The 20403-nt window shown below is 43.0% G+C and overlaps 1 protein-coding gene across 1 annotated transcript; it reads right to left on the reverse strand.

Annotated features, from left to right (window-relative positions):
- Positions 1 to 8373: 8373 nt before the first annotated feature.
- Positions 8374 to 18527, reverse strand: tnfsf11 (TNF superfamily member 11). Its single transcript, XM_079731654.1, has 4 exons — positions 18134 to 18527; positions 15958 to 15993; positions 11462 to 11588; positions 8374 to 10543 (listed from the first exon to the last, which is right to left on the reverse strand). The coding sequence occupies exons 1-4, from the start codon at positions 18320 to 18322 to the stop codon at positions 10098 to 10100; spliced, it is 798 nt and encodes a 265-aa protein (XP_079587780.1). The 5' UTR covers positions 18323 to 18527; the 3' UTR covers positions 8374 to 10097.
- Between the last annotated feature and the right edge of the window lie 1876 nt (positions 18528 to 20403).

Consider the following 20403-nt stretch of genomic DNA (forward strand, 5'->3'; position numbering starts at 1 on the left):
AGAACTTTCAACATGGCTCTTAGCTTACACATTGATTTCGGACTAGGTCTGAAATATTCATAATGACGCTGTACTGATGTACTGTTCTTTGTGCGTACATGTATGAAGATGCTTTCAATGTCTATCACCACCGTGATGGGAAAAAATTAATTCCACCGGAATCCCAGTACCATCAGGTAATCATTAGAAACAGTGGACCCTGATGAACATCCATATGTTGTACTGAGTTAGAACATCCAGGCATCCACATTAATGTGTAAAACCTGCTCTGGTTGTCAGCGCTTTACGACCAGGTTATCTGTATGGTTTTTAGCCGCATTCAATTGCATTGGATGGCAAAAAATGGTATTAGTACGAAATCGAGGGCAAATGCACATGTTCTGGCTCCCTGGTTTGGGTAACAATATAGAGAGGTTTGTCAGGAAAATCGAACAATGCAACCTTATGCTAACAAAGAACAATTTGTCTGTAACCTTTCTCGCTACCTGTCGTTCCGTCGCGTTCCTCTGGTTAATCCCGACCCAGCACTTCACCAGCGGTAGGAGCCGCCGAGCCGACCGTGTTTGGCTGTCTGAGTTGGAGCGGGACCCGGCTGGTCTGAGGCCACTGCTGGCCGGGTAATTAGAGTAGTGTCAGCCCCGGCTGCCAGACGTGTGACTGTGGGGTATATGTGGTTCAGACCCTGGTGTGTGTGAGGTTACGGCATATGAAAAGAGGCCAGACCACGCGACCCAGAGATCATTGGATGCTGAGATTCCGATAAGTTACAAAAAGGCTTTCTCAATGTATTCCTGCCCAAAAACATGGATAAAGAATGAGGAACAGGCTTAATGCGGGAACGATGTGGTCGCAGCGGGTGAGGTGGGGATGAACTGGCTCCTTAGGCCTTCCTGTTAAGGAATTAGTTTGTTACCGTAAACTAAATCTGTGGTCTGTTCATTTGGCAACTGGCTTGTTTGTTGAGACAAAGTAGCAAAGTAGCCAGCCAATCCTACAGGTGATGGATGCTGAATACTGGTGAATGAAAGAGGAAATTGATCACCCCAGTGGCTGAAATGTCAGCTGTTGACTTGGCGGAGAGAAAATTTTTGTGGTGTTGTCCAAAAAAATTGTCAATCGCTCTGGCTTTATAACTCTCACCAGCTGCAATCTATTGTGTCTGCTTGCACAAAAAGTGTGTTTCTAAGTGAATACCAGTGTGTGTGTGTTAGTGTGTGTTTGCGTGTTTCTCTTCTGTCGATGTGCAGCTGTGTGGGTATGATCTGTAAGTTGACAGTCATGCTGGTGCCATTGATTCCTGGACTCCTCTCTCTCCCTTTCTCTCTCTATCTCTTTTACTCTCTGCCACTACCGTCACGTTTTTTCTGCCAGACAAACGGACGGGTGGCTACGGAGAAACAGCTTCATGTAATGCGCCCCATACCAATAAATTGATAGGTTAGACAAGATTGTGGAGAAAATATATATTTCCTTTCAGGTGATCCATCTCTCAACACACACACACACACACACACACACACACACACACACACACACACACACACACACACACACACACACACACACACACACACACACACACACACACACACACACACACACACACACAGACATCCCATTGTGGTTTCTGGCTACTGGCTAATCCGGCAGAAACTCAGGTCACTTTGATCCAATCCCAAGACTGGTTGGGTTCTAGTAAAACAGGCCGTCTTGGCAGAAGAGCCCAGTCTCCTGTTGGTAGCTGTGGGCAGAAGGGGAATGTATTGTATATGTGTGTGTGTTGTTGTTTTTTTCCTTACAATATGCTGTGTCAGGGCCCATGGAGGAAGTGCTTGCACGCAAGTTGTTATTGGCTCTAGTTGTTACTGAGTTTGCCCAAATAAACTACACCGTCTTATAGACGCGATAATTATAATCATTCTCTATCCTCGGAAAGAATAATAAAAGAGCATAAGAGAGAGAGAGAGAGAGAGAGAGAGAGAGAGAGAGAGAGAGAGAGAGAGAAAGGGTGAGATGAAGGTCAGGGAGGAATAGAGATCAGTGAACAAATGATAAGGTTGGCTACATTTTTCAACATCAAAGTACCGATGTCATAAAACTTCATGGAACTGCATGAATCAATCAGAAAATATTAACAAATCTGAAACAAGCTGGCTGGGAAAAGTCATAAACTACTCAACTATTGGCTTTGGAAAATATCAACTATTGCATATTATCACCTTCAATAATCTGCAGACTATGATATACTGTACATTCTTGAGACACCATGGAAATCCAATCTGAGGTAGAGTTAAGGAAATCTCCTCAATGATACAAAATTAATTCTCAGATGACAAAGCGAACAATATAATAATTTTAAAGAATGGGTTGTTGAATGAATGATGTTTCAGCCAACAAATGTCTTTCACCTCACTGGGACATAAGAGGTGCTATTGGCATAGGTGGGACCAAGTCATTGTATTGCAAGTCACAAGTTAGTCCCAAGTCTTTGCCCTCAAGTCCCGAGTCAAGACAGGCAAGTCTCAAGACAAGTCCCAAGTCATACCGTTTGAGTTTCGAGTCCTTTCAAATCCTTTTAAAGGTCCCATGGCATGCTACTTTATGGATGCTTTAATATAGGTATTAGTGGGCCCCTAACACAGTATTTGAAGACGTTCCCGAAATTCAGCCGTGGTGCAGAATTAAAGCAACTACGAGCCAGTCGCACATTGAGCGTTCCCCAAACACGCCGTTACAGTGTCTGTAGCTTTAATGCAAATGAGGAGGAGAGAGGCGGGTCAAGGAAGAGGGTGGGGGTGTGGCCCTGAGCAGCTTGGGGCCACGGTACCATGCGCTCCGTTTACAGTGGATGTATCGTAATGGCAAGGCTGTGTTCTGTAAATATTCTAGAACACTCTGGGTGCTCTGGCGGGAGTCCTGGAGCTCTAAACCTAAATAATGCCATATTAAACATAGATATCTATATCATATAAAGCATATTATCACGGCCAAAAGCTGTGTGCGCCTCCAGACGATATTATGAATCTCAAACGACTGCGTCGGGTTCTCCAACATATCTGGTTCTCCAACTTGCACTTCCACATCAATCTGAAGTAGCCTGAACCCCGACATGGAGGAGAAAGGGATTGTTTCTATCAAAAACCTGATGAACCTGTTGTCCTGTGGCAGCCAAGAAAACAAAATCACTTTCTCTACCAAACGTGACAAGTTTTAATCCAAACTTGACAAAATGTGTTAATTAAAATGAAACTTTGCCCTGACCTAGCTGACCTTACCAACACTTTGAAATGGAGTTATATACACCTATAAGGTTGAACAATAGAGACACATTGTTGTACGCTGTCCGGAACGCCGCATAGACCATGGCTGGATAATGGTTTAAACTAATTAACCTTGGGATCAAGGGGGATATCCTCGCTATGAAAAGTTGCCAAACAAAAACCCTATCGAAGTCAGTCTTTGAATAATCAAAGACTGACATCTCATGCCTTTGCAGAACTGCACTGTGGTAACAACAGATTGTTAATAAGGGAACACGTTTGTGCCGGCTCCTCACATAGAGCACATCCTGTGTTATGTTACGTGACAGCACGGAGCAAGGCAAACTGCTACCCAGTCCCTCCACACTTCATGTGCTCTAGGGGCCAAAGTCAGATTGAGATCCAATCTGACAGAATGTGGTTGAGCTGACTTTGAAATTGGTGCACATTATTTTGCTCACCACAAAATCAATTCTGTCCTCATTTCAGTTAACAGAGAGTTGAGGAGGGAAAAGTCCCACAGTGTTTGGCTTTGTTATATATTTGACACACTGGCTCACTCTGCTGCAGTTAACTTTGATTATAATGTAGCCTGAGATATTGTCCATCGCTGCACTTAGCTTCAAAGCAAATTTGCTCTTTGTGAATAATTGGAATTAATAAGATAATAATCACTGATCATCAATCAGTGATCATTATGCTAGCAGAAGCATGTACACACAATGCCATAGATCAACCATCCATCCAACCAACCAACCAACCAACCAACCAACCAACCAACCAACCAACCAACCAACCAAATGCCCATGAACCACCAGACCAGACCAAAACCCCAGCCTCTCCACATAGGACGGAAAACCAGGGAGGGGTGAAATCAGGACCATATGACCAGCATTCCTGCAACTCTTTGCATCTGGGCGTGTTGCTTGTTGTTGCTGGTGGGTTTTTTCGGGGGAGTCTTGGAGCCTCCGTTGATTTAGGTCTCACATGTTGACACTGTGCTGGCGCAACCCGTCTCTCTGAGTCACCGACCCGGTCCACCACTCGTAGGTCAGGCGGGTGCGCATGCACGTCGGCAGATGGCCCGGACAGATCCTCAGACGCACGTGTGTATTTACTGTGTCGTTTGATTGGTCTCAACAGAGAGTGACATCACACCCTGTCTTATTCACTGCAGGAGGCGTTGGATGGTGGCTACGACGATAGGAAATGGGAGGGATCCGGCATGAACTCATTAAGGAGTAGCGGTAACTAGCACATGCCTGGTGAAGAGCTCATCTGCACGGAAGCAACCTGGGCTGTCTAAACTTCATGAGCCATGGATTAAGATTAGAATTATGGATTACTGATGGTGGGGAATCCCCGGGATGCTTGTCTCAATTTGTTTGTGCGTGTGCGTATGTGTGTGTGCGTCAAAGACAGACCCTTTGCATCTCTGTGTACTCGTGAGACCATTTTTTTCAGTTAATTTGAAGCAGCATCCAGTATATTCTTTAGTCTAGAATTGACCAGCCCTCATACATTTCAAACGCACACACGTATATATGTACACATGCACACACACAATAACACACACGCACGCACGCACACACACACACACACACACACACACACACACACACACACACACACACACATCCCCAAACCTAATTGTTATGTATCTTTATTGCATTATTGGCAGAGCTGTCCTTGACCTCATGGAAATCCATCCGCCCACTACGCTGATGCAGCAGATGGTGACAAAGTGACAGTTTCCTGTTGCATTGAGGTGGTTGCACACAGAGTCCTCCCGGTTTGGCTGTGCTGTCCATGGTCCTGAAGACGTGGCTCGGGCCTGTGGCCACTGGGATGAGGTCAGGGTGGTCAGCAGCATTTGAAGAGAGACAGAGCGCTCCCCGAGCTGTCACTGACCTGACCTTAGGCTGGCTCCTGGTTCTCCACTCCTACTGAACTATTTATACCATGGTGTTGTCTTATTTTTTTTAAGTGTCTTCTCCTTTGCTGGAATACTCATGGCCTACTTTTATCACAAGTTCCCATTTGCACACGAGCAAACCCAAACTCACAGGCACATACATACACAGACACACACACACACACACACACACACACACACACACAAACACGCACACACACACACATGCACACACCCTATTTATGCCGAGAGATCAAGCAGACAATGGCAACTCCGGCTAGTTAGCTCACGCCTATATGTCTGGTGGAGCGGCCTGTAAATCTCGCTCAGCCATTGTTTTCATAAAAAGCTGTGCATTCCACTTCCAAAAACGCAAAATAGTGCTGACTTCAATTTTAGAACACATTAGTTTGTCTGTGTACACCATATATTGGTGTGTATGTGTATTTTTGTGTATGCCTTAGTGATTGTGTGTGCGTGTCGTTACATGAATGCATAAGTACATCTGAGGGGACCATGAGCGTGCGAAAATCAGAAAAAACTGACAGCGCGCAACAGACCAGACCAGTTGGAGCACCATATCCCTTAAACCACAACATCTCATAAAGTTGAGTGCCAATGCTTGGCTAATAGCGGCCCTCTCTATACTGATGCCTTGGGTAGAAGGGGGAAAACACCCTGATATAGTTACCAGCATGACTTTGTTTTTCAAATAGGGTGCTCCACCTTTTACTGTAGAAATTGCCGCAGGGACGTGAATCTGAAATAGCGTCTGAGAGAGATCCAGTATCATAAAACCGACCATGGAGTTAATAGAAACACATGAGTCAGGTTTAGTGAAGTTTCCACCGGAGCTTGTCAATTGAGTAAAAATTCTCACAGATTGTATGAGGATGTATACAGAATACAGCCGTACATAAAACCAGCCGCACCGGGATGTTCCAGGCCTGTAAACCATTTATCTGACGGTATAGTGAAGCGTTGGATAAATGCCATGCTAATATAGAAACACATTCGTCTCGGGGAGGGGGGGGGCGAATGATAATTGAGAATTGCATAATTTAAATTTACATAATGCTAATGATAACCTAAAAAGATAGTAGTTCATTTTCTATCCCAGTCAGAATAATCTATTTATTTGCACCAATGAGTACATGTCTTTGTCAATTTGGTCATCCATGTAGACAGCTAGCTTGGCTAGCACACAGCCATATAGTTTAACGGTACGAAGATACATACAAACGATTGGTGTCATTGTTGGTACCAAGACAAAAAGCCTGCATCCAGAAATGTTGACGCATTCCTTTTAGGGAATGGGAATAAGGGCCCTTTAGGGTCATTTAAGGTCGGAATGCTAAAATTGTTGAAATGGAACATCACATCATTGATAAACATCACAAGGAAATGGTTTCTCTCCAGGTGTGGAGCTCGTCAGTGATTGCTTAATATATGGCAGCGGAAGCCCTTTGCAGCCTTTCTGCTAGCAACAAACTGGGACAAGTTGTAATGCAACGTCATGACTGTAATCTTGATGTAATCATAATTCATAAAAGACAGAAACAACAAATGAGGAATCATCATTTCAAAGCACGTCCGTTTGTCGGCTTTGAAAGGAGGATAGTTGGAAAAATAGTGGGGCCATCCTTCACAGAAGAGATTGACACACAAGTCCCAGTGACGATAAGCTGGATAGCTGTTTTGTTTGTCATTCTTTTTTTAAATTTTTGAAAAAAAGCAGGGTTGAATGTTAGACACTATCCAGTTTTATGACACCAGCTCATGTTGTGTGAAATGAATAAACATAAGATATGCTATAAAGCAATGTTATGTGGTGTACATTACATATTTTTTGCATAGCTATCAATGAATCAAATCGCTCATAAAGACGTGTATTTTATTACCACTCCACAGAGTGAAACACTTGAAGAATTCTTCTCAGACAGTTTGTTATCAGTCTTATCAGTATCAATGGTTGTTCATGGGCATACGGGCCAAGAACATTACAACTGTGATATAAGATCAAAGGCATACAGCCATGTCTAAAAAGTCAAGCTTTGAAAACCTAATCGGCTCCATATGTCAGGACATACTTTACTCCCCAGCTTGACAAGTGTGTGTGTGTAAGCCGTGTGAGGTCCCGCCATGAGCCTACAGCATCGGCATCAGCCAGCCTTAGGCCGCACACTGGCACACACCCAGCCACAAACAATGGAGCAGCCTAATTGTTCGGCTATGGTTTCTAAAATGAAAATATCTCCCTTTTCTCACCCTTCATTACTTTATTTCCCCGCTCTGTGTTTTCGACACACATGGCGCTGGCACCACAGAATGAGAAACATCCTCCCGCTCGCCTTCCACGCGCTTGAAGCAACGTGATGACAATGATTCTCGTTTTGTTCGTCCCGTGCATCCCGCGTTTTGTTGTTTATGCTCTGGACTGTGGTTCAAAATGTCTGCTCCTCTCCATTCTAGATTAGTCCTGAGTGGCTTGAGAGGGCGGTTTTATTTTCTAATTGTTTCTCTCCCGCTATCTCCCCTTCTCTCTCTCTCTCTCTCTCACCCTCCCTCTCTCGACCCATCTCTGGCCTTCAGAACCTACTGCCACCTTTGGTAAAGTAGCGAATACACACTAGCTATACTATTACAGAAAAAAGCTGCCTACAAATTACAACAATAGGTGCATACCGACTGAGGGACTTCTTGGAAGCGGCTCAGTGTTTTGGCTAAGCCCGCTAACTGAGTTACCCTCTGCGTCTGTTCCCATACAGTAACCTTTGTAGCGGCAACCCAACGCTCAAAACAGAGACGCAGCAAGGCGGTAACAGAGAACGTGTTGCTGTCTTAAGGAATTTACATCAGCGAAATGCAATGCAGAGTCGTAGACAAGGGCAAATGGTAAGCCTGTTTTTCTACTGTGTTTTCGATTGTGAAATGAGAACTTCACCACATGAATACTTCAGTACAATACATGCTTGATGTTATGTCTGATGTCGATGACCCGCTGTAACCTAACAAATCAGTGTCTACTAGTTAGAAGCGGCTCAGAAAGCTCCTACCCCGAGACAGGTACTACCTTGGCAGCTAACTGAGCCGCTAAACTGTTGGGCGGATCCTCTCTAGAGGATTGCGCCTATAGATTTACTTGCCTGTGAAGTAACAATTCAAATAAATCCTTCAGAATGTTTTTTTTTTTAGAAAAGTATTGCTTTTATTAAACACATAAGAACATAAATAAGAAAAACATTGACTGGAGAAATCTTGAAGATGTCTTACAGGTATGCTACAATCTAATTGGAAAAACAATATATTCATTCCGTTTCCAACTGAGCAAGTGTGCCCACACTGTTAAAACAAGATACATAAATATGGAATCTAAAAAAGAGCCCCTGTGTTGAATTAATTAACAAAACAAAAAGCGTGTATAAAATTTTAACCTAAGTGCTGCATAATGAATGTCATACAGACATAAAATATTGTTGTTTTTTTTACTTTTTCTTTTACAGCGGACGGGCCATTTTAATAATGATCTATCCCTGGTCTACTATGTCTTATAAATAAATACTTAGTGCATATTCCCATCTACCTCACTGAAGAGCCAAATGAAAAAAAGGTTTAAGTTAAAGGTGGACCAAACTCAATTTGGTTAAGGCAAGACAAGAGTTCTTGTTATCGTCATTTAGGGTCAGACAGACCAGCTATCTGTATCACTGGTTCCTCTGGTTAAAGAAGACAAGAGGCCTCTTTGTGTTACTAAGGGTAAGACAGTCCAGCTATCTGCATTTGACGCATCACTTGCACCCATTTGCGGATTGTCATAAACAGCAACGTGTAGATGCCCCCCTCCTCTCTGTCAAAACCGAAGTCAATGAGGACTATATTGACTCTTTCCATTTATGGAAACAGCGGAATTGTTGAGATGTGGGACGTGGTTATATTTTCTTGTATAATGCATATTGTACATGATATACATGTAAACAGACAATGCAAGGATGCGCTTCTCTGTGACGTCTTTTGAACTGAGATGGGGGACAAAGACTACATTATTGAATAGAGTGACATTGCTGTGAAATTATTGTTTTTCAAGGATAAAATATATCACTTATTTTTTTCATATCAGGTACATTTTGCGCTGTTCAACTCATACATGTCTTGACAATCCTATTCACATTTCATAGGACACCTATTGGGTAATACCATCTATTGCGGCGGTCACCCAGATCATGATGGTTTGTTGTCCTTTGATAATCTACTTACTAACTAATTGGAGAACACGCTCTGTAAGCTACAATCTTATGTCCTTTATGTTTATTTTATTTATTGTCCCCCTGGAGAACAATGACTATCAATAATATACAATACTCCGTACTTCCAATGACCTCAAGATATTTGTTTATGTGCCATTTTGTCCGAGAAATGTCTTCATAAAATAATGACATGAAATAAAACCACACCTGGAGTGGGTGTTTTGTTAACTTTACTGCCTAGTTATAGGCTTGAATAGAAATAGAAATCAATCAAGGACATAATCAAACTGAAAAATGTATAAGCTTTTTTTTAAAGTGCTCTATTCAATTTCATCTACTCTGTGTTCTAAATAGTTAACGATTAATTTCAATAATTTCAAGCACTACACTCAAATATTATTCTCCTGAACAACTCCAGTGTGACTTGGGCTAATGTTATGCTTGGTGAAAGTTCTCACGGTCTGGGGACGACAGACAGTGGAAGTGACCCGCGTCTATGAAAAAAGCCATTCTTAAAAAAAACACTATTTTTCTTTCAACAAATCCAGAATACGAATCAGTAATCCTAAAAAAAAAACAACAACCGGCAAGTGCTCGCAAAGTGGTTCATTGGCGTGGTCAAATGTTCAGTAGCGCTCGTCCTTCCCCTCTCTCTCTCTCACTCTCTCTCTCCGCTCATCAGTTGCTGAGCTTGATCGCCCCAAAGTATGTCCACTTCCCGTCTAGGTCCAAGAGCCACGCGTTGGACACGTTGACGTACAGGGCGTCGCCCTCCTCCAGCTTGACGCCGCGGCCCTGCTGGGCGCAGTACATGTTGTACTTGTACTTGGTGTGCTCCCAGTGCACCGTGCTGCCCGTCTTCACCAGCCCCTCCGCCCTGCCGTTCTCCTGGACGTTCTCGTGGTAGATGAACTGCATGAGCTGGGCGTTGCTCACGTCCGGCGCCGGCGTCCTCTCCGGCCCGTTTTCCTCCTGCGGGTACACGGAGTAGCGCATGCAGGTCTTGGCGTAGACGTAGTAGAAGCCTGACTCGATCACCAGAAGCCGCCCCCTCTGGTAGTCCATCTTGTGGCAGCGGCCGCGCGCCTTGTCCCACTCGATCATGACAGGCTTCGGCTCGCCCCCTGGTAGAGCCAATCACAGGGCAGGTAAGGTATGCAGTATCGTTCGAATGATCATTCAAAACCAACCTGGTTGAAAGCGGAGGTGAGTGGAACCTAGTGATGAGTCTCATTTTTAAATTGTTTTATAATTGTGCTATATTTACATAACCATGTAAATGAAATGTCCATGTACTGTGTGCATAGTTATTGTATTAAAATAAAAACATTGTTAGTATTGGAATCAACGGTATGTGTACATTAGGGCTGGGTGATCCATTCTATTTCATATTGTCCAATAATAGTTATTCTAGATAATCAATATATGCGATCCCATCGCCAGGGGGCCGCGGGAGGGCAGAGGGAGGGAAATAAGTCAACTGCAAGCAATACATTTAAACTTACATGAATAAACTTTGATAACAGAGTGTTTTATTTTATTTTTGCCTGAAGATATTGGATAATGAAAGATATTTGAAAAGAGCACTCCCTACACAACAGTTTGAGAGCGAATAATGCTTCCTATAATTCAATGTGGTCCAGCCGGGTAAACAACAAAAGTATCTGGGGTTTTGCTGTCAAACTCGTCTTTAAGGAAGAATTCAGAAGGGAGCAGAGCGATTTGTTTGGACGGAGTCTACCTGCACTCTGCTTACACAGTAAGTTCTGGGTTAAATCAAGTTAACTAAATTGCCTTAATCTCCGCATAGGAAAAAACAAATTGTCGATCATCCCTTTAATTGTCAATATAAGATTGGATTGCCTGCTTAGTTTACACAAGGCCAAAAGGCAGATGGCAAATGCACTCTCTGCACTCTCATATATTGTCTCCAAACCTAATCCCTAAATTTGGCTCCGAACATGACAGTAAGCTGCTTTGAATTAAACAGTTTTGTTACGAAGTGAAACCATACTCGTGGTCACAATTAGCAGTGTACTTACTCTTGCTGTGCTCCTGACGCTGAAGGATTGGCAGATGAGCAAACGGAAGGCTCTCTTTTGCATTCTTTCCACGTCTGTTTTTCTTCGTGTCTTTCAGCGCGTCTAGCACAGGCTCCGTCTGCACTTCCTGTGTAAAACAGGAAATAGCCTTGTCAACTCAATCGTGACGGATCCATTGAGATGAGATTTAGCTTTTTAGGGACATCACTTAGCCTGCTATTGTGTTGTTTCTGTGCGTAGTAATTTTCAAAACGTTCAACAAAAAAAATGTAGAACAAAAACATAAATTTACCCAGAAGAACCACAAATTGTTAAGGGCAGAAACAAAGTGCTACTTTGACATAGATTTTACCAATGCTTTACCTTGCTGTCCCATTAAATGATTGTCTTTGTATTAACTTGAGATACATGAATGCAAAAATGTATAACCGTGTATGTGTGTTGTATATGAAGTATACTGCAAGCCCATCTTTCTTATAAAACCCCTATCCTTTAACACTAACCCATGACCCTAACCTAGCTAGCTGTCTATCTCCTTAAACAGCAGTGGTGAGCATTTTGGACTCACAGGCTCTCACAGTCGGACCTAAAATGCTGTGGAGCAAAGACTTAAGATTAACTGAACTGCTCATCTTTACTTAAGATGAGCAAAAAATCTGCCAAATCTTTTCGCACTTTTGGCACCAAATTAACCTAACTGATGGGCCTATGTTCTCTTAACTGATTATTTAAAAAAAGCACGGGGCAGTAAGCAAGATTCTTGTTGCCAATGTTACAACTTGTTTGGTTCAGTATTTATTTCTAAAACAATAACCGCAGGAATGCTAGAAATGTCTGTTATCCTACTCTTAACCCATGCCAATAATAGTACAAAGAAAATACCCCTGTAAATGATCTGTAAATGAAAGAATCTGTAAATAAAATAAAAAAACACCATGTACATGCACCACCTCTGTGTTCTGTTTGGCCGTCCCAAATGAAACTCGGTCGCACCCCTTTCCAAACGTATACAGCTTTGCCTAATTTATATATATATATATATATATATATATATATATACAGTGGGGCAAAAAAGTATTTAGTCAGCCACCAATTGTGTAAGTTCTCCCACTTAAAAAGATGAGAGAGGCCTGTAATTTTCATCACAGTATACCTCAGCTATCTAGAAAATCACATTGTCTGATTTTTAAAGAATTTATTTGCAAATAATGGTGGAAAATAAGTATTTGGTCAATAACAAAAGGTCATCTCAATACTTTGTTACATGCCCTTTGTTGGCAATGACAGAGGTCAAACGTTTTCTGTAAGTCTTTACAAGGTTTTCACACACTGCTGCTGGTATTTTGGCCCATTCCTCCATGCAGATCTCCTCTAGAGCAGTGATGTTTTTGGGCCTTTGCTTGGCAACACAGAGTTTCAACTCCCTCCAAAGATTTTCTATGGGGTTGAGATCTGGAGACTGGCTAGGCCACTCCAGGACCTTGAAATGCTTCTTACGAAGCCACTCCTTCGTTGCCCGGGCGGTGTGTTTGGGGTCATTGTCATGCTGAAAGACCCAGCCACGTTTCATCTTCAGTGCCCTTGCTGATGGAAGGAGGTTTTCACTCAAAATCTCACGATACATGGCCCCATTCATTCTTTCCGTCACACGGATCAGACGTCCTGGTCCCTTGGCAGAAAAACAGCCCCAAAGCATGATGTTTCCACCTCCATGCTTCACTGTAGGTATGGTGTTCTTTGGATGCAACTCAGCATTCTTTCTCCTCCAAACACGACGAGTTGAGTTTTTACCAAAAAGTTCTATTTTGGTTTCATCTGACCATATGACATTCTCCCAATCCTGTTCTGGATCATCCAAATGCTCTCTAGCAAACTTCAAACGGGCCCGGACATGCACTGGCTTTAGCAGGGGGACACGTCTGACACTGCAGGATTTGAGTCCCTGGCGGCGTAGTGTGTTAGTGATGGTAGCCTTTGTTACTTTGGTCCCAGCTCTCTGGAGGTCATTCACTAGGTCCCCCCATGTGGTTCTGGGATTTTTGTTCACCGTTCTTGTGATCATTTTGACCCCACAGGGTGAGATCTTGCGTGGAGCTCCAGATCGAGGGAGATTATCAGTGGTCTTGTATGTATTCCATTTCCTAATAATTGCTCCCACAGTTGATTTCTTCACACCAAGCTGCTTACCTATTGCAGATTCAAACTTTCCAGCCTGGTGCAGGTCTACAATTGTGTTTCTGGTGTCCTTTGACAGTTCTTTGGTCTTGGCCATAGTGGATTTTGGAGTGTGACTGTTTGAGGTTGTGGACAGGTGTCTTTTATACTGATAAGGGGTTCAAACAGGTGCCATTAATACAGGCAACGAGTGGAGGACAGAGGAGCCTCTTAAAGAAGAAGTTACAGGTCTGTGACAGCCAGAAATCTTGCTGGTTTATAGGTGACCAAATACTTATTTTCCACCATAATTTGCAAATACATTCTTAAAAAATCAGACAATGTGATTTTCTGGATTTTTTTTTCATTTTGTCTCTCATAGCTGAGGTTTACCTATGATGAAAATTACAGGCCTCTCTCATCTTTTTAAGTGGGAGAACTTGCACAATTGGTGGCTGACTAAATACTTTTTTGCCCCACTGTATATATATATATATATATATATATATATATGTATATGTTGAGCTAAGATTATGTTCAGTATTAACTCACAGCCTTGCTAGATTTCCAGAGTTAAATTAAAGTAAGGATTGGTATTCCCTTTCCACCAAATACAATGGTGTGCCAAAAGTTACTTATGAAAAAAGGGCTTTGGAATAAAACAAGGGGAAACCAAACAACTCCAAGTCCACAAGGAAATTGTAAATGGGCTGTCAAGTGGCCCCAGTAGTCATACTGTATTACTGAGAACAGCTGAGAAATGACAAAGAAGTACTTGGGGGACTATAGATCTTAGAACTACTACAACCATGGCACATAATACAACAGAACTAGATATAACAGAAACTCAGGACCTTTCCCTTGGCTAAGATAAACTGTCACAAAGAAAGTTTATTTGGTTATGTTGGCCAACTGTGCTTGTGCATTTGAAACTGCTGCACATTGGATCTCTATGAAAAGTCACACAATGCGACCGCTCTCCACAAACTATGGGGCCTGAGCTCTTGAGTCACTGGTCTCAGTATCCTCATATTGCCCTGACGCCGCGGTTTGTGAGGAACATCCTGCCTCACTTCAAAGGGAATAACAACAAAAACGAGAGAGCTGACCGTTTTATGTCCAGCTAGGCCAAAATTCTGACCAAACCCTCTGGACTTTCATTGGCCGGCACCGGTGGTGGTCCCAGGGCAAGCCTTAACACAACACAGCAAGGGCCAAATAGACCTGTCACCCTGACACCTCATTAAACTCCCAGCATGCCTCCCGGCTCCACCATGTGAACCAGCAGGGAACTGACGACAACGTGTTCCCCCCAGCCTCATGCCGGCTGGGTGGTTTGTGTAAGGGCTCCACTGGGCCTGCCTGAGGCAAATACAAATACAGTGTTTCAAAAGGAAACTATGGCATGATGGGAAACAAAACACAAGTGAAGCAGCGCAGCCCATTTCTCCTCTGTTGTTTTAACTCATGGAAAGTTGTTGTCTCTGCGGGGCTAAAGCCTTGCCAAAAAGATGACAGTGCCTTGAGATCCCTTAATTAAAGAAAGCCTCCTGAAAGACAGACGGTTGACAGTTGACTTACCAGGATCACGAGTACATTAGTCAATGTTACTTCACAGCAACGTGATATGTGTTTATAGGACAAGATGTTAGAGCCGACCATTGTATTCCAAAAAGCTCAGTATATACACTCTCTGCTCTCAAAGATATGTAAGTGTAGCAGATGTGATAGTGATTATCCCGATAAAGAAACAATTAATGGACACAGCAAGCTATTTAAACCTATGTCCCATGGATAATGGTGTTTTCCCTCTTGTGGTCTGACCTCTGCAAAGTCCCTAGACTTCTAAGGCCACCTGGGACTTAGGTTAGCCAAGACTGACGATATGGTCTGAATGATGGTGCTACCTTTCCTCTTAGAAAACAAAGGTCTGGGAACCGCATGACCAAGCAAAAAAAATGGGATTGGTTAACAATGTGGTTTTGTAGGCTTTTGGGACATACTTTTTAATTTGTTTCGGCGTGTAATTTAAACTAGGGCACATTCTTGCTTTACAGAGGCACAAGGAAGTACCCACCATTTGGGGAAAAAATCATTGCCGCTCTACTGCCTCAGGCACATATTTGCAAGAGGAATTACACATGTTTTTACCCACTGATCAGATAATATGTGTGTAAAGTTCTCAAAATAATACAAAAGATAACCTTAAAAGATAATCCAGACTGAACATATAATACAGATCCAACAGTGAATAAATAGGCTAGGAAAGTGTACGATTGAAAGTCCTCCTGTCAAGAGACTACTTGATGCTTGCTTAGCCTGATAAAGGAGGGGATCCTTACCTCTATAGGCCGGTGTTGGGAGGGCCTCAGGTCAACCTGGGGACAGAAACAGAAGGCATTGGGGTGAGAAGGGACAACATTGAAACACTTGAACACGTTCCAACAACCTGTCATTTAAAAACATGCCTTTCATTGAATGTCCTCCTGACACATATGCATAGGAGGAATGTTCCGAAACGTTTACTGGAAACCGGTGGGAGAGAGAAAAAAGAGGAGAGAAGAGTGAAGAGCTAAGCGAGAATGATGAAGAAGAAGAAGAAGAAGAAGTAGAAGAAGACAGAGGAGAGGAGAGAGAAACTATGTTTGTAAGAGTTGGTGGCACATTGTAGGGTCTTCTACCCCAGGTAGTTGTCTTCAAAGCTGTGCCAAATTATAACACTACTTTTTGCTGACTCACTCACTTGTCTGTTATTAAACTGCATGGCTGTGTGAGCCATTGATTACATGCAAGCAACAATCCCATCTCTCTCTATCAGAAGCACAAACACACACACACACACACACACACACACACACACACCCACAGACATATCGTGAACATAGAATGTTTTGGGTAAACCCCTACACTACCACATTCCTATGTAGGCCCTCATTCCAGCTGGAGCCCTCTTTCCCGTTCTATCTCCAGTAAGTCTTGCAGGTGTCCGAAGTACAAGCCTGCATAGCTCTATAAACGGCAGTCAACACCACATGGTGAATCACTGGTTACCCAAAAACAAAGAGCAACCATAAGGGGAAATCAGTGCAGCTGCTTCTGGTGTTAATCTGATACTGCCCCCCATTGCAGTGTTTGCACGCAAAGGAGTTATTTTGTTGCATTTCGAGTATCGATGGAAGATTTCTTCGGAGTCCAATTAATCCATAACATCCAAATCAACCTTTTTTTTTTAGAACAAACCCCATTATATATATACTATCTAGACTCGTGTGCTGCATCAATGGCATATCTGGTGTCCACTACACTGTTGTAATGCCAGAAACAAGAAACGTAAAGAGAGAGAGCGAGAGAGCGAGAGAGCGAGAGAGCGAGAGAGAGAGAGAGAGAGAGAGACAGAGAGAGAGACAGAGAGAGAGACGTTGAGAGAGACGCACTCACACGCAAAGTCTTAACAAAGCGGACAAGTGGTCTGGTGCCTTGGCTTTTCAAAACACGGCTATTATTCAAACTGTCATAAAGTATCCAAAGCAGGCCTGGAAGAATGTAAATGTTGATTTTACAAGGTCACATATAGACACATTGAACTTCAACGATGTTATGATAATGATATTGGACGATAAAGATGGCAAGCTAACTACCTGACATGAAATGAACCAGATAGCATAGATTTATTGACACTGGAAACACTTTTCTTTCCCCGGTGCAGGGGGCTACCCCTCTGCACGACTTAGAAGACGGGAAAAAGTATTTCGCAAAGTCTTCATTCTTTAAAACTATTTTACGTCCCATTCCAAAACGCCCCAGGAAGCGTTGGCTGCTATTTAGGACAACATTCTGTGTACGCTCAGAGGGTTTAACTCATGACACATTAATTACAAATACCCCCAAACGGCATGTAAACACGTCCAGCCTAGTCCAAATGCAAAGAACTGCAGCCCGGGAGACGTCAAAGAAAACATCTGTTTTATACAAACAGAGGCTCTTATTTACAAGAGAGCCTCTGTTGGCTCGAGATACGAGATAGGATCTCGTAGAAATAGCTGTTAAAAACAGAAGGCCGGGTGGAAAGTCTCCATTGCGGGACGAGATGCTATCTGCGTCCGCTAGAATTCGTCGGTAGCTCGAGCCGACGACACATCCTCAACGAGACAGCGCGCGCGTCTTCAAAGGGAGAGAGAGTGCAGTGCTGCAGAGTTTCGTGGAAGTGCCAGTAAACCGGATTGAAAGTTCGTTTTTTTGGGGTGAGGATTTTTTTTGTATGCAGGTTTATTGTTGCTATGTTTGTTATGGTTTATTTAAAGAAAAAAAAAAAAGAATGCTTGACAGGGGTATGGAATATTGTGCTACCACATTAAGACCATGGGTTGTTGTTATAATGTAACTCAGCTTGGACGCAACCGTGAGGCACAAGCATACAGCACATGCAAGTCAACGAGATGTGCCAAACACGCCGAAAACACAACTTTTGTAAAAACAGCGAGGTGCACCATTGGTAGGCCTGAAATGAAAGGAACCTACCTCTTGAAGATAGCCCGTCAAGTGTAACAAGATCGCGACACTCGATGCCACTTGAAGCAATCCCATAACCGCGAGCGTCCCGAAAAGAATGGGTCGGTACGTTGTTTCCGAGCTTTGCACCGGGTGGAAGCGGTGCTGTCCTGACTCGACGTCGTAGCCGTCACGATAATCGTTATGGTTAGCTGCCATGGTGAGCGCTTTTTCGTTCAGCCCAGACCAGGTCCTGTACTTAGTGTAAGGCAGAGATTTGTGATGACTGGAAAGTCCTTTAAGCAGTGGGTGGGCTCAGAGGGTTCGGCTCTTCAGGACAGAGGCAGCCAATCAGACAGAGCCGCAGAGGGATCTCATGTTCGTTCTCGTGCATCGGAACTTAAGTCAGACAGACCCACAGACAGCCAAGTTCTTACGACAGGTAAAACGAGACTGGCCCCTTTTTTGTCGCTGGCTTTTGGAAGCGAAACCATCAGTCACGTGAGGTTTCCCTGCTTTCATACTGCTATCGCTCACCACCTCGGTTTAATGATTAGTAAGAACGATTTGCCAGTTTGCAAATCTCACCACGAGCCAATTCTGTTTCTTGGTGAACAGTAGACGAAGCTTATGACGATGCATGTTGGAATCATGTTCTGACTGACAAATGGAGGATGATACACTGGTAATTATTGAATAATTATGTCGCACCCAGAGTATTTGTTTACATCAGAGCACGTTACCAGTCAAAACGTGCTGGCCTATCCCTACAATTCAATCAGTAATGCTGTAAGCAGAGCAGGGTCAGAAACGAAAAAGCACTAGCAAAAATGTTTTCGTTCAAGCCTATTTTCCTTTAACAATAACATGTTTTTAATACATAATTACCTCGACACCAAACATGCCTTCTTCTACCTTTGTGATTCATAGTTCTCTGAAACATCTCTATTACATGGTAGCCTATATATAATAGCTAAGCCATTATGTCAAGGCTAGCAACACTCTCCATTATAAAAACAGTACCATATCAGAAGGCATGCACATTTCTCCATACGGATGATCCTAACTGTTCTGTAGCTGTGGTTCCTACCTAGTTTCCTATTAGCAAGCAATAAACAAAAATCTGTTCTACTATCTGAAGCACACACATGCACACACACACTCAGACATACACACACGTATGTGCACGAACACAAGCACATTCATTTAAACATACACAGTAATTACTATTACATGTACACATGCCCAGACATTCACTTACACAATGACACAGTGATTAACACACACTAACACACAAACTCACTTACATACTCACTCACACATACACACATTAACGGACACACAGTGATTAACACACATACACACACACACACACACACACACACACAAACACACAGTGAACTGTGCCCGTGTTGGCATTGGGTCAAATCATCGTGTCTCCAAGATATCTCAGTTACCACTCATACAGAGCCAACATAAAAGGCTGCAGAAATACTGCCACACTCCTTTTATATGTTTGTTTTGCACCTCTGTTCGATGCTAGCAAAGAGCCATGCTCTTCAAAACACAGATTAAAAAAAAATCGAAAAACGAGCAAGGGATTTATATTAGGCAGGAACTGTGAGAATGAAAAGAGAGATGGGGGATGTGGGGTTGGTAGTAAGTTGGTTGCGTTCTTTGCGCAATCCACGCAAAGGGTTGGTTGCTGCAATGGTCCATGGGAGCAGTTATTTCTCCTCCATTTCTTAAGTCTCTGATTCGCTCTCTCTCTCTCTCAGTCACTCTCTCGGAAATTCAAGTTCAAAGGGTCCTTTTTGGCAGGGGAAACATACATATACATTGCCAAAGCAGGTTTGAAATGCAAAGAAAAAAATGACGTACAATTGAAGACACTAGAATAAAGAAATGTGTAAACAGAGCTGTGTAACATTGTGACATTGCAAGAGAATCCAATCCCTCTCTCTGTGTCTCAGTCTCTCCCCCATTCCTCCTCAAACATTCGCTCTCAAACCATTTAATACGCCATCATTACTGGCTCTGTGACTCCATAAAACCCACACATGATTTGAGTTATGTCCTCTCAGGATTCTGTTCCTGTTCCACCCTCGAGCCACTCGCTTGTTTTCCTTTTGTTTTGTTTTGGGGTTCTTTTTTCCACCCCCGAAAAAAACGCTCCTGTTGTTTATGCTGTGTTTACCAATGCCCCACAGCTTGCACGAGCAGCTCAATCAAGTGTGTGTGGCCCCCGTGCTTCTTCACACACACATTGACTACAACAAGGATCATGTTTACACAAGCAG

Source organism: Pollachius pollachius (genome assembly GCF_949987615.1).
Source record: "Pollachius pollachius genome assembly, chromosome: 3".
NCBI classification, from domain to species: domain Eukaryota; kingdom Metazoa; phylum Chordata; class Actinopteri; order Gadiformes; family Gadidae; genus Pollachius; species Pollachius pollachius.

Bases quoted from the DNA above. Each gene is read 5' to 3' on its own strand.
- tnfsf11 (XM_079731654.1), bottom strand. From the start codon at position 18,322: ATGGCAGCTAACCATAACGATTATCGTGACGGCTACGACGTCGAGTCA. The intron at 15,994-18,133 runs GTAGGTTCCTTT...TTCTGTCCCCAG, and splicing joins TGACGGGCTATCTTCAAGAG to GTTGACCTGAGGCCCTCCCA. The intron at 11,589-15,957 runs GTAAGGATCCCC...TGTTTTACACAG, and splicing joins CCCAACACCGGCCTATAGAG to GAAGTGCAGACGGAGCCTGT.